Source organism: Saccharomycopsis crataegensis (genome assembly GCF_037102585.1).
Source record: "Saccharomycopsis crataegensis DNA, jcf7180000000073, whole genome shotgun sequence".
NCBI classification, from domain to species: Eukaryota; Fungi; Ascomycota; class Saccharomycetes; order Ascoideales; family Saccharomycopsidaceae; genus Saccharomycopsis; species Saccharomycopsis crataegensis.
In genome coordinates, this window is record NW_027043820.1 from 2289270 (window position 1) to 2301902 (window position 12633).

The following is a 12633-nucleotide window of genomic DNA, read 5'->3' on the forward strand; positions in this document are numbered from 1 at the left end:
AAGAAAAAAAGCATTTACTTCTTTGTTTTTTGTTATTATTTTATTTATTTTATTATTCAATCTTCAATGGGTTTTCTACAAACTTTTTTTTTTTTTTTTTTATTGTGATCGTTCTCTTTGTTTTTCTTTTCTTTTCAGACCTTTTTTTCCAGTTGAATAAGGGATTCATTTTTCTGCTTCAGTCATCATACACATTATCCAATTCTCTCAATATAAATCAATCATTGTTTATGGTTGTCTTCTGTGATTTTTTATTTTTTTGCATGAAAAAAAAAGAAAAAAAAAGGTTACAACAGGAAAATGAAGTGAAACTTAGAATTCAAATATCACATAATGCATTATTATTATTATTACTATTATTACTACTATTATTTTTATCATCATTTTAATCAACTAAATTTATATTGTTAAAAAAAAAAAATACCGATTGATGATTAAAATAGGTTCGAACATTCTTCTCATAAATACGCTAGTATGCTAGCAGACGAAAAGAAATCATAACATACAAATATATCTTTTTAGGCGGCGAATTCTTTAACAAGTTCACAGACAGCTTCTGATAACTTGATCACTTCTTCTTGGGTCTTTGCTTCAGCATAAACACGAACGGCGTCTTCTGTACCGCTTGCCCTGACAAAAGATCTACCTAATTGCACCTTTTTCACTTCTTGATCAATTTTCTGTTGGAGACCCTTTGGTTCAATCAAAGTTCTTTCAGCATTAGTGGTCTTGAATTCAGTTCTGTCCTTAACTATAACTTTTGCTAATTTATTAGGCAAGTCAGCATAAGCAGAATTCCATTCGGTTGGAGTCAATTGTAAATCAGAAATAATCAACAAAACCGTGATCAAGTCGGATATGGCATCCCCAACAGATTGGTTGATCAATTGAGTGAAGTAGTAAAGCTTCTTGAATGCATGCTCATCACTGCTGGATGAGACTTGTTCGATCAAATTTTCCGAAAACAAAACTGTACCATGACCATTGGCTTCAAAATAAATACCAATATCGAATTTTTGGGCCACATGGTGAAGATGTTTCACCCCGGTAGGAGTGCATTCAACGGCAAGTTTCAAATTTTGTGTCAAGTAATTGGTAGATGATCCATTAGCATAAGCGGTTTGAACCACGCCGACAGAAAGTTTAAGTCCGGTTTGTTCCACCAATTTGATGAAATATCTGGCCAATAAGGTAGAAATTTTATCACCATCTAACAACTGGAACTTATTAGCTGAATTGACAAAATAAAATACCACTCTGTCGGCGTCACCGTCAAATGAGGCATATAATTTATCAGGGATTGCAGAAATCCCTTGTGGTAATTGCTGGTTGGTCTTGACAAAGTCCGCACCACAGTGAGAGTTCAAAGTCTCTGGATGGGTGTATTTATCATTGATGACCTTATAACTATGAATCTTGCCTTTCAAATATTCGTCGAACAATTTTTCAACTTTTGGAGCGCCGATACCATTGGCGGCATCAATGACGATATCAATTGGTGGTTTAGAATCACCATCGATCAACTGGTAAATTTCTTTGAATGCGGTGGAGAAATATTCGTAGTAACTGGTTTCAACTTTTGGTTTGCCAGTATTGTGATTACGGACCAAGAAATGTAATTGAGGAGTCGTCAACACTCCAAATTGTTTGACGTTAGCTTCCATAGCCACTAGCCCATCGACAGCCGCCTGCTGTAATACTGGGCCTGATTCTCTAGAGTCTCTTGCCACAATAACGTTAGATGGGACTTTCAAGTCGATTTTCAAGTTCTGGATCAATTCACGAACCTCTTTGACCAACACTTCTGGGCTGGCGGCGTTGGCCAAAGTGGTGGCGTACGCTTCCCAGTGTTGCTCCAACATTTCACCCATAGGATCAACCAACTTGACCCCATTATCCTGAGGAGGGTTGTGGGAGGCAGTAATCATGATCCCGATGAATTTACCCCCGAGGTACTTCGATCTAAGGGCGGCAAGGATCCCAGTGGTGAACATCACGCTGTCCAAGATGTTAGCGTTCATACGGAACCCTGCGGTACCATATTGATATTTTTTCACCGATTCTGGTTTCTTGTGGTTTTGAGCGGCCTGGAGGATCTTGTCCATTGTCTTGTTTTGTTTTATTGTTTATTGGAACGAGATTGGTTGGTCTGACGTGCCAGAGTTGTAGATAGATAAACAGAGGCGAAAGCGACACTTCATCACAAAACCGTGGGTCCTCTTTTGTATTGTTACCCGGACTAGGCGAGCTACTTACTGGAATTTAGATCTCTGTATTCATATATTATTTATTGTTCTATCTAATATGCTCTCCATATTTATCCACACTATATCATAGTACAAATATATCTTCCCCCCAATGACCACAACAACAATCAAAAAAGACGTCAAAAGGCGAAAACGTTTCACGCACTGGTTAGCAGCGCTGGGTGGGGCGACGGGCGGCCATAAAGGAATGGTTTTTTCGGAGGCTCTAATTCCTCTGGTTACTTATCTTCTCTTTTGGCGGTTTTCGGTAATGCCAAACACAAAATGACAATATCCGCCTATCCTAAGTAGGTATCAAGTCTCTCCCTCTCCACATTTAGCCTTCTTATCGCAATACTAACCCTTATTGTAGGAACATTCGTGCATGTCTTTTTGGTACGTTATTGTCAAACTTTTGTATATATCTCTCTCTTTCAACGAAGTGAGTACTAACCTATCTAGACATGGACGGCACTTTAATCAACTCCGAAGACGTGTATACAGAAACCATCTCTGAAGCTTTGGCAGAATATGGTGCCGGTCCTTTGACTTGGGATCTTAAGATCAAGTTGCAAGGGTTGCCAGGCCTTGTGTCCACCAAATTAGTTCTTGAACACTACAAAATCGCTGACAAAACTACCCCAGAATCATTTTTCAAAAGAACCACCGAGCTTCAGTACTCGAAATTTCCTAATTGTAACTTCTTGCAGGGGGTTCCGGAATTATTGACCCATCTTAAACTGAACAAGGTCCCAATGGCTGTGGCAACTTCTTCTATCAAAGAAACCTTTGATTTGAAGACCTCTAAGCTTAAACCAAATGGTTTTGATTTGTTCGATGTCATCATCACTGGTGATAATGCTGAAATTCCAAAGGGAAGGGGCAAGCCTAACCCAGATATCTATTTGCTTACTTTGAAAAAACTTAATGAGAAATTAGGGTATCATGGTACCGATGAAGAAATTCAACCACATGAATGTTTGGTGTTTGAAGATGGTGTTCCTGGTGTGTTGAGTGGTATTAATGCTGGCTCCTACGTTATTTGGATTGCTGATAAGAGAGCCTTGAAAGTTTTGAATGGTCAAGAAGACGAAATCATCAATTCTAAAGGGGAATTGATCGACAGTTTCGAGACTTTTGACATCACGAAATTTGGGATTTGAAAATATTCTATACATTAGTTACGATAGAAATATCATACGGCCATGATCTGTGAGGGTTAAAACTTAATAATTTTAATTTTATATATTCAAATAATCAGTTCACTCCACAAGGGTTTTTGTAAACAGAAATCAATTCGACAAAATAGTACCTTTCATTTTTCTGATTTTACCACGGATTTCTTCACCAACCTTATTCTTATCAAACACTCTCCCATCGCACAATCTATCCGATTGTAATTGAGAATTGAATTCGGTTAATCGAAAGTTCAAATCGCTCACATAATTGATCGAGTTGTGTTTTGTCAATTTTTTATGGAGATTTTCCAATTTTTCATTCAACTCACCAACGCTCTTCAAAGATTCCGCACAAGTGGTAACATAGCTTGATTTGTTGAATATTGGGTCGTTTCTGATAGCACTGATAGAGTTGTCTGTTTGAACGGTTGCATCACTGTACTGTTTTCCACTGCCGGTGTTGTAGGTCACCAACAAACTCGGCACAACATTAAATTTCCGTGTTAGGGATTGATATAGTTTATTCAAGCTCTTGATATTAGAAAGGTAGAAACTTTGAAGCAAGCGAGATTTGTTTTGGAGCAAAGGTTTAATCACTAACAATGCCACTAAATACGACACTATCGAGGCATATCCAGAGTAATGAAGGAGCCGCGTGATATATATTAGAGTGGGGTGGTTAGGGCTTGTGGACATTTTTATGTATTGAAGGGGCGGCAATAATGGTTTTTGTCTTCTTTCCTTCTTCATAATCATCAGCATACTGTAAATTGCCCCATTTTCTGTGAATAAATCAGATAAAACAAAATACTACGCGCACCATGATGAGCCAGAAAAGAAAAAAAAAAAAAAAAAAGTTTTCAAAGTTAGAAAAGTTATAGATTATATTATATATATTAGCTATAACTCTCCAACAATATGCCCACTTGTCAGAGATGTGAAGAACCAGCGGTTCTTACCTCCAGAAAGCAACCTTTTTGCAAAGACTGTTTTATCAAATTTATCAGGGGAAAGCAAAGGAAAGTGGTTCAGAGTTTGAATATCAAAGATAAGATCGTTGATGTATTAGTTCCTATCAGTTTTGATCTCTCCAACACAAGTTACGTGAGCTTCAATAACGCCATCGTTCTATTGGATATTCTCATCAACTTTTCCAAGTCGTTATATAAAAGTTATTTCAAAATTACCATGCTATTTCTCGTCACTGCAGAAAGCCTGGCCAACATCAAATCGTTCTATACCACCCTCAAGGAAAGATACCAATTCACCAATATAGATATCAAGATCTTGGATCTTATGGCCTTTATAAGAAACAATGAATCGTTATACAATATAAATGTTCATAATAATAGAGCGACAAGCTTTCCAAGTGTTCACAAGTTTGAAAGTTTCGAAGATTACATTTCGTCCATCACCAATACATCTACAAGGGAAGACTTACTTTTCAATATCCACTGGACTGTCATCAAAATATTCGCATACCTTCACAATTTCCCCACCGTATTATACAGTAATTCTATGGGGAATATTGCCACGAAAATTTTGTCAAACATTGTTAAAGGTAAAGGGATTGAAATATCACAAATTTTGGAAGAATCCCAAACATTGGAAATTGCTGATGATGAAAAGAAGCAGTTCAGTTTTCAGGCATTTTATCCTCTCAAAGATGTCTTGAACACCGAAATATTTCAATACATCAAGCTCCTAAACCTCACAGATCTCTTACCATCAGATTTGCAGCGACAATACGAAATCATCAATGATGAGGAGACTGGCAGCAACAACAAAATCCTCAATGTGAAGACTGCTACCCTCAATCAGCTTATAAATGAATACTTCAACGATTTGGAGAAAAACGGATACTCCACAATTGTCTCGACGGTTGTATCGACGGGTTCGAAATTGGCGATACCTAAAGGCGAACTCAAGGAGTGTCCATTATGTGGATTCAAAATGCCTGGTGGGGCAAGCAAATGGTTAGACCATATCACTGTCAACTCACCTTGTGAAGATGGGGAATCACCATCACCGTCATCATCGGAAAACCACAACCCGCAATTATCAGGCAACCCATTGGATATTTGTTATGGCTGTCTTGTTTCCTTTGATACTGCCGGTGAGAAATTTTCCTGGCCGATCGCTGAGCCTGTTTCTATGAGCGAGAAAGAGATCTTGAATGAATATATTATATCTGATGATGATGACGAATAGTTTGATTTTATTATTATTGTATAGAAAAATAATAACATGGCACTGTACCAACTTCGCGGATGTTTCAAAAGATTATTTTTTTTTTTTTTTTTTTTATGTAACAAATACCTTGTCACTGAAATATATAAATATATTGGCAGTTGTATTGTCGATATAGAAATGTTTCGAAGATGTATTTCAAGATCCTTCTTCTCATTACAATTTCAAAGATTCGCCAGCTCCAACATAAACAACATAACTATTAATAGAGCTGATTTACCCCGGTTGAAAGTCACCACTAAAGATTTGCAACAGAATAAGAAGTCCTCCTCCTCGCCTAATGGTAGTGGCACTCTCGACCCGGATAATTGCCCGCCATCATTAAAGGAAATCAGGCTTTATATGAACAAGTACCCGGGAAAAGTGGTGATGACCGAACTTGGGAAATTCTATGAATTGTATTTTGAAAACGCTGATGATTATGGTCCAAAACTAAACTTAAAGGTTACCAAACGAAACTATGCCGCGGCAAAAATTTCTATGGCGGGGTTTCCTACTCAATATTGCTACAAATATATCGATCAATTGATTAATGTTCATAATGTCGGGGTGGTATTGATCAAACAGTACTTGAAAAATCCGTTACTGACCAGTAATGTGAAAAAATTCACCCGAAGGGTTCATCGGATAATCACTCCCGGGACGGTAATTGAAGAAGATATGTTGGATAACGAGAGAAACAATTTCATTTTACTGATTCATTTTCCAAAAGATTTCAATTCAAACCACTCGGTTGACTATAAGGTTGGATTGTGTTGGTGCGATATTTCCACCACGGAATTTTTTGTGCAAGAGTCAAGTCTAAGTAGTTTAATGAATGACTTGTACCGTATCAGGCCTACTGAAATCATTATTAATGATCTCTTTAAAGTCAAGTTGACGGATCATTTGAATTTAATATTCTTGACGCAGTGTAATATAAACTGGGTCCAGGGAAGTGTCGATAAGGTTTATAATCCCCTGAAATATTTCCAGATGTTTAATGAGAGAAACCCAGAGAAGTTTGCCGATTGTTTTGCTAGACTCTCAAGATCTGAAAGAAATTCTGCTTTTTTGTTATTGGATTATATAAAGCAGCAATTCGAAATTAACGAAGCTGAGGAAGATCAAGAAAAAGAGGAGGAAACAGCCATTATTGAAGAGTTTGGTATTCAAGAATCGTCCTTCAACTTTTCATTACCTGTGAGAAACAAATTGGAAAACTTCATGCTTATTGATTCATCTGCTAGAGAGGCCCTTGAGATCACAGAGACCATTAAGGATAGATCTAAAAAGAATACCTTATACAATACCGTTAAACGAACCATAACTCCCTCGGGGGCTAGATTACTAAGATCATGGCTAAACTCACCCCCATACGATTTAAAAGAGCTGAAACGAAGATTGAATTTTGTGAAAATCTTTGCCCATGGAAGCTTTTCCATGCATAAGCACAGAATTCAGGAAAGTTTGAAGAATTTGGCGAATTTCGATCCAATGAGATTATTATTTTCTATAAGTTTCAACTCAAACGCAATTAATGGAAGCGTTGCTGGTAGTGATAATCCAAATATTAGATTGGGTTGGAACTATCTCTGCTTATTGAAGGTGTTGAATAATTTTCTATTCATAAAACGAACCTTAAGTGACTTCAAAGGAACTAAGTCCTTCACTGAATCTCTTGAAAATTTCAACCAAGAACTATCAATCCCCAAAGATTTGGTCACGAAAATTGAGAAACTCATCAATAGGGATAATTTGGAAAAACTTCATGAAACCATTAACGATATTGAGGAAGGTAGCAATGATGACGAGCAACCTATTGGTAATATAAATGAGTTATTTAACAGTATGAAAAAGAGTTCGTTTCCAGATATGACATGGATTATCAATATTGCCAACATTGATGAAAAAGATTCTCAACTTGTGAAAAATCATAAATTATTGCAAGAGTTATTAATGAATAAAAAAAAACTTGAACAGAAAATGGCAAAGGTCGCTGATAAGCTTCAACTAAAGACGCTTGAGCTAAGGATTGATAATGATTTGCCAAATATCTATATTCAATATCCAGTGAAACTAAACCTCACAAGCTCTATACTTCAAGAAACTTTTGAAATCACCAATACATTCAAACAATCTAAGACCAGTCGCAATTTCACCACGGCTGAGTGGAATGAATTGGGGTATAAGATCTCTAAAACCATAAGAAAAATAAGGCTTGAGGAGCTCAAGTTCTTCAAAATTCTTCGATTGGACGTTTTGTTCGTTTTTGAGGAAATCAAATCGACTGCCTTCCTGATAGACTATCTTGACGTTTTGATATCGTTTGCCAATTTGTCCAAAGAATTCAACTTGGTTCATCCTACATTGAACAAAAAAATAGAAATTAATATCGAAAGAGGCAGGCACATCACGGTTGAGAATAACCTTAGAAACAACGTGGTCGAATTCCAGCCCAATGACTGTGCATTATCCTTGGATTCTGACATTGGATATATCATTTCCGGTCCCAATATGGGCGGCAAAAGTACTTATTTACGACAAAATGCTATCATTGTTATATTGGCCCACGTTGGATGTTTTGTACCAGCAAGCAGTGCCACTATAGGATTAGTTGATAAGATTTTCACCAGGATCGGTGCAGCAGATGATATTACCAATAATAGCAGTACCTTTATGACAGAAATGACCGAGACATCTCATGGGTTGAATCACGCTACAAAGCGGTCTCTATTGATATTTGATGAGATTGGTAGGGGAACCTCCAACAATGAGGGAATTGCCGTTGCCTACGGCATATTGAAGTATATGGTGACTAAATTAAAGAGCAGGTTTCTTTTTGCTACCCATTATGCCCCGGAATTGAATTACTTGATTTCGATTAACGATAAGGATAATAGCGATTTTTGTATGAATGACAAAATCTCTTATTATCATACTACGTTGATGAGTGAGTTGTTGAATAAGTATCTTGAAAAAAAAGCTTCCAACGTTATACTGAGTAATATATTTAATGGAAGATTTTTCGATCACAGATTAGTTCCTGGAATCAGTGAGTATTCACATGCTACATCTATTGCGAGCTTGGCAAATATTCCAGAAGATGTGGTTGAGGATGCTAAAATTGCGATAAATATAATGAAACTGAGAGGTAATGAAAAGACGGCGTCGAATTACAAAACAAATTAAAAAAATTTTAATTAAAATGAAGTCAAAATAAATAGCTAATGAATAAATGCGAGTAATGTTTATATTATAAGAATATATCTATGATTGGGAATGGGTCATTGCCTAAATATTGCTGGCAATTTCACCGCAAACTCCAAGTAATGGGGGAAAAAAAAAAAAGAAACAATAATAATACATTATTTGTTACATGATCTCCATACTCTACAATCCTCTGGCAGGATCATACTCATCATGGTTTTGCATATTTCCACCATTTTGTTTTGCCTCCAATGCCTGCTGCACCATCTGAGCAACCTGTGGATTTTTTGTCAATTCGGCAATTAATTGAGATTGGATAGAAGGACCAGTTGCCTGTTGTGATGGGTTATTGAATTGAGGGGCTTGGTGATTTGGTTGTTGTGACCAATGATTCGTTGGGGGCATGTTGTTGTTGTAGTTACTATTTCCATAGTTATCATTGCCGTAGTTATTATTGTTGTAGTTGCTATTGCTGTAATTGTTGTTGTAATTGTTGTTATAATTACCGTTGTAACCATTATTATAGTTATTATTGTAGTTACTATTATTATTATTGTAGCTATTATTGTTCTTGAAGTTATTGTGGTTGAAATTATTGTGGTTGTATCCATTATTATTATTGTAACTGCTATTGGCATTATAGTTATTGGCATTATAATTAGCATTGTTGAAATTGTTGTTATTCGGATTATGGTTGTAATTATTACTATTATTAGCATTGATGCCAGTACTGGCGCTAAACTGTGGGTTAGTAAAGGATTGAGGCCCATTACCTTGGCTGTTGAATTTATCAGGAGCACCATAAGATCCAGCTTGGGTTTGATTGTTTGAGACATACTGAGGAACTAAACCTTGAGCATAAAATTGAGGTACTTGCATTTGGTTATTAGGCTGGTTGTACTGTTGGTTGTTATTACCAGGGAAATTTTGTTGGTGTTGTTGTGGTGCTCTACCATAAGATTGTCTGTTCTGCTGAACAAATGTTTTCCCCCCGTTGGTTCTGAGCGCATCGAAGGCATCATAACTTGCAGGAGCACCTTGGTTATTATTAGTATTGGTATCCTTATTATTCTGTTGACGGTTATGTTGATTTTGGGTCCGACGATTATTATTATTATAAGACGGGACTGGCGGAAGACCAAGTTCTGATTCTGAAGGTTTTGAGTTTGATCTTGGGTGTGATATCAGATATGGTCTGACACCCATATTATCTTTATTATTATCATCGTCATCAGCAGCACTGATTGGAGTGTACGATATCACTTTCGAGCTACCAGAGAATTTCTTAGGAGGAGGAGCACCATCCTTGGAAGCTGAATCTTGTTTTCTTTTCTTCTTATTTTTCTTTGCTTTCTTAAAATTCGCTTCGGCAGCATCATCACTGAATTCTAACTCTTCCTGGGCAAGTTCTTCATCATTACCATTACTGGCATCACAACCTTTGAAAGCCTTGATTTTCTCGGTGAGCTCAAATTCGGCATTGGTCACCACATAATATACTTTTGTACCCTTCAAGTCCTTAAAGCTTTCATGATTCTTCTCATTATCAGTGTTGAACTTGATTCTGTAGAACGGTGCTCTCAAAGGCCCAAAAATTTCAAATATCAAGCCGACTGGAGTTCTGTCTTCAAAACATAAAACTGAATTCTCCTTCAAAACCCTATACTCTGCCGAATTGTTCCCCTTGACAATCAAGTTATTTTCGGAAAAAGCGTGGACCTCCCCAATTAATTCAATTGGGGTTTTTTCGTCAATCTTGAAGTCTTCAGGTAATGAAGAAGCAGCCTCTTCCGGCAATTCATTTTTCGATTTGATTGGTCCATCCAAATTTTCATCGTCTTCAAATTCCAAGTTTTCAACGCTTTTAAGGTCATCGTCTTCATGTCCCTCTTCGTCATCACTATCGCTTTCTGAATCACTCTCTGAGCCGCTACCGCTGATATCATTGTCACTACTGTCTGAATCACTTTCACTCACATCATCTTCATTGGCATCAACCTCATCTGACGAATACTTATCAATGTCAGCCGGTTCAATATTTAGCTTTTGTATAGCAGTGTCTATCTCTTTTTTTCTGTTCTGTTTTAGTGATTCAATTTTTTCTTCATCATTGATGTTTTTAACATTTTGTGGTTTATCTGTCAGGCTTTCAATGTTTGCATCTTGCTTAACTTTCTCTTCAATATTTTCATTCTGATCCTCTTGGTTTTTCTCAATTTTCTCTTCGATATTTTGATCTTGGTCCACTTGATCTTTCTCGGTTTTTTCTTCGATATTTTGATCTTGGGCTGCTTGATCTTCCTCGGTTTTCTTTTCAAGATCGTGATCTTGGTTCAGTTGACCTTTCTCGACTTCTGGATTGTGAATGTCGCTTTTAAGAACTTCATCAAGTTCTTGTGGTTTATTACCTTGAGAAAGTGTGACTTTTTCAGAAATTACATCATATAAATTCTTCTCAGTGTTCATTGTGATATCTTCTGGCTTACTTTCTGAGTGTTCCAATACTCTGGAATTATCGCCTTCATTCATGTCTCCCTTTACTTCTACCTTCTCTTTTGATTCATTGTTCGATAAAAATTCATTCGCAGAATCTTGTAAAATGCCTTCATTTCCCTGTTCGCTCAGTTCATTTTTTAACTCCTCATCTTTATTTTCTTGTGGGATACTTTCGGTGGACGTCATCGTAGTCTTCTGATCTTGCATCTTTGATTCTTCATTCTCTTCACTCATATTAACAACTTCATCAGACACTTCAATTTTTTTAGATACTTCTGGAATATCAGTAGACATATTTTCCTTTTCAATCATCTTGGTAGTTTTTCTGCTATTTTCCAAAGATGTCGTTAAATTTTTTGGCAATATTGTTCTATTTACATCTGGAAAAAGTATAGGGAAGAGAAAAAAAAAAAAAAATTTTTCCTCATCGCTTAGTCAGTGGTCGCTTAATTTTAGTCAGAAGTCATGAAGTATTACGTACCTAGGATGGAGCTGATACTTTTTTGCGACAATCATTCATCTCATTTTTAATCCCCCATCCGCTATCTATTGTAGAGCGAATTCTTAAGAGAAAATCAAGCAAAGATGAGTGTTTTAAACGCCAATCCTACAGTCTATGATGTCAGTCTGCTACCTACGAGACATCAAAAGAGAAACAATGATTTTATGCTCAAAAATGAGGACTTATCACTTTATAAATTATGTTTGAACGATATTGACACTTCCAATGATTTAATGATCAAAAATACACAATATGCCCTTGAGGTGCAGAAGAAGGATCTTTCAGATAACGATACAAGTTCAGTTGAGGAACTATCTTCTGAGGAATCATATTACGATGATGATGACGAAGAGGAGGAGGAGATCGATTCATTGGAAATATATGATTTGATCGCTAGTATTTCCGACCCAGAGCACCCTTTGTCGTTGGCAGCTCTCGGGGTGGTAAACTTGGGTGACATCACTATAAACTATTACGATGAGTCTAAAAAGGGAATTGCGGAAGTTGTCGTGAAGATTACTCCTACAATTAACCATTGTTCGTTGGCCACCTTAATTGGCCTAGGCATCAGAGTCAGACTTGAAAGATGTTTACCACCAAGGTTCAGAATAGTGATCTTATTAAAGGAAGGATCACACCAATCGGAAAACCAGGTGAATAAACAATTGAACGATAAAGAAAGGATTAGTGCTGCGTGCGAAAACGGACAGTTACTTAGTGTCATTTCTACAATGCTTTCTACTTGTGTTTGATTATTGAGAAGGCACTAATA

The 12633-nt window shown here is 36.8% G+C and overlaps 7 protein-coding genes across 7 annotated transcripts; 4 read left to right on the forward strand and 3 right to left on the reverse strand. All coding sequences in view use genetic code 12, as the record gives it.

Moving 5' to 3' along the window:
• Positions 1 to 518: 518 nt before the first annotated feature.
• On the reverse strand, positions 519 to 2105 carry PCM1 (phosphoacetylglucosamine mutase PCM1; the record flags this gene model as incomplete). Its single annotated transcript, XM_064995349.1, has 1 exon — positions 519 to 2105. One exon carries the CDS (start codon positions 2103 to 2105, stop codon positions 519 to 521), a length of 1587 nt encoding a protein of 528 aa, XP_064851421.1.
• Positions 2106 to 2531: 426 nt separating this feature from the next.
• On the forward strand, positions 2532 to 3409 carry DASC09_017470 (haloacid dehalogenase superfamily protein; the record flags this gene model as incomplete). The annotated part of the gene is made up of 3 exons (XM_064995350.1): positions 2532 to 2554; positions 2620 to 2642; positions 2709 to 3409. 3 exons carry the CDS (start codon positions 2532 to 2534, stop codon positions 3407 to 3409), a joined length of 747 nt encoding a protein of 248 aa, XP_064851422.1.
• Positions 3410 to 3538: 129 nt separating this feature from the next.
• On the reverse strand, positions 3539 to 4120 carry DASC09_017480 (uncharacterized protein; the record flags this gene model as incomplete). The annotated part of the gene is made up of 1 exon (XM_064995351.1): positions 3539 to 4120. The coding sequence occupies one exon, from the start codon at positions 4118 to 4120 to the stop codon at positions 3539 to 3541; it is 582 nt and encodes a 193-aa protein (XP_064851423.1).
• Positions 4121 to 4342: 222 nt separating this feature from the next.
• Positions 4343 to 5635, forward strand: NCS2 (Ncs2p; the record flags this gene model as incomplete). Its single annotated transcript, XM_064995352.1, has 1 exon — positions 4343 to 5635. One exon carries the CDS (start codon positions 4343 to 4345, stop codon positions 5633 to 5635), a length of 1293 nt encoding a protein of 430 aa, XP_064851424.1.
• A 159-nt stretch (positions 5636 to 5794) lies between these two features.
• On the forward strand, positions 5795 to 8845 carry MSH1 (mismatch repair ATPase MSH1; the record flags this gene model as incomplete). The annotated part of the gene is made up of 1 exon (XM_064995353.1): positions 5795 to 8845. The coding sequence occupies one exon, from the start codon at positions 5795 to 5797 to the stop codon at positions 8843 to 8845; it is 3051 nt and encodes a 1016-aa protein (XP_064851425.1).
• A 201-nt stretch (positions 8846 to 9046) lies between these two features.
• Positions 9047 to 11671, reverse strand: NAF1 (RNA-binding snoRNP assembly protein; the record flags this gene model as incomplete). Its single annotated transcript, XM_064995354.1, has 1 exon — positions 9047 to 11671. One exon carries the CDS (start codon positions 11669 to 11671, stop codon positions 9047 to 9049), a length of 2625 nt encoding a protein of 874 aa, XP_064851426.1.
• A 273-nt stretch (positions 11672 to 11944) lies between these two features.
• On the forward strand, positions 11945 to 12613 carry CIA2 (iron-sulfur cluster assembly protein CIA2; the record flags this gene model as incomplete). The annotated part of the gene is made up of 1 exon (XM_064995355.1): positions 11945 to 12613. The coding sequence occupies one exon, from the start codon at positions 11945 to 11947 to the stop codon at positions 12611 to 12613; it is 669 nt and encodes a 222-aa protein (XP_064851427.1).
• Between the last annotated feature and the right edge of the window lie 20 nt (positions 12614 to 12633).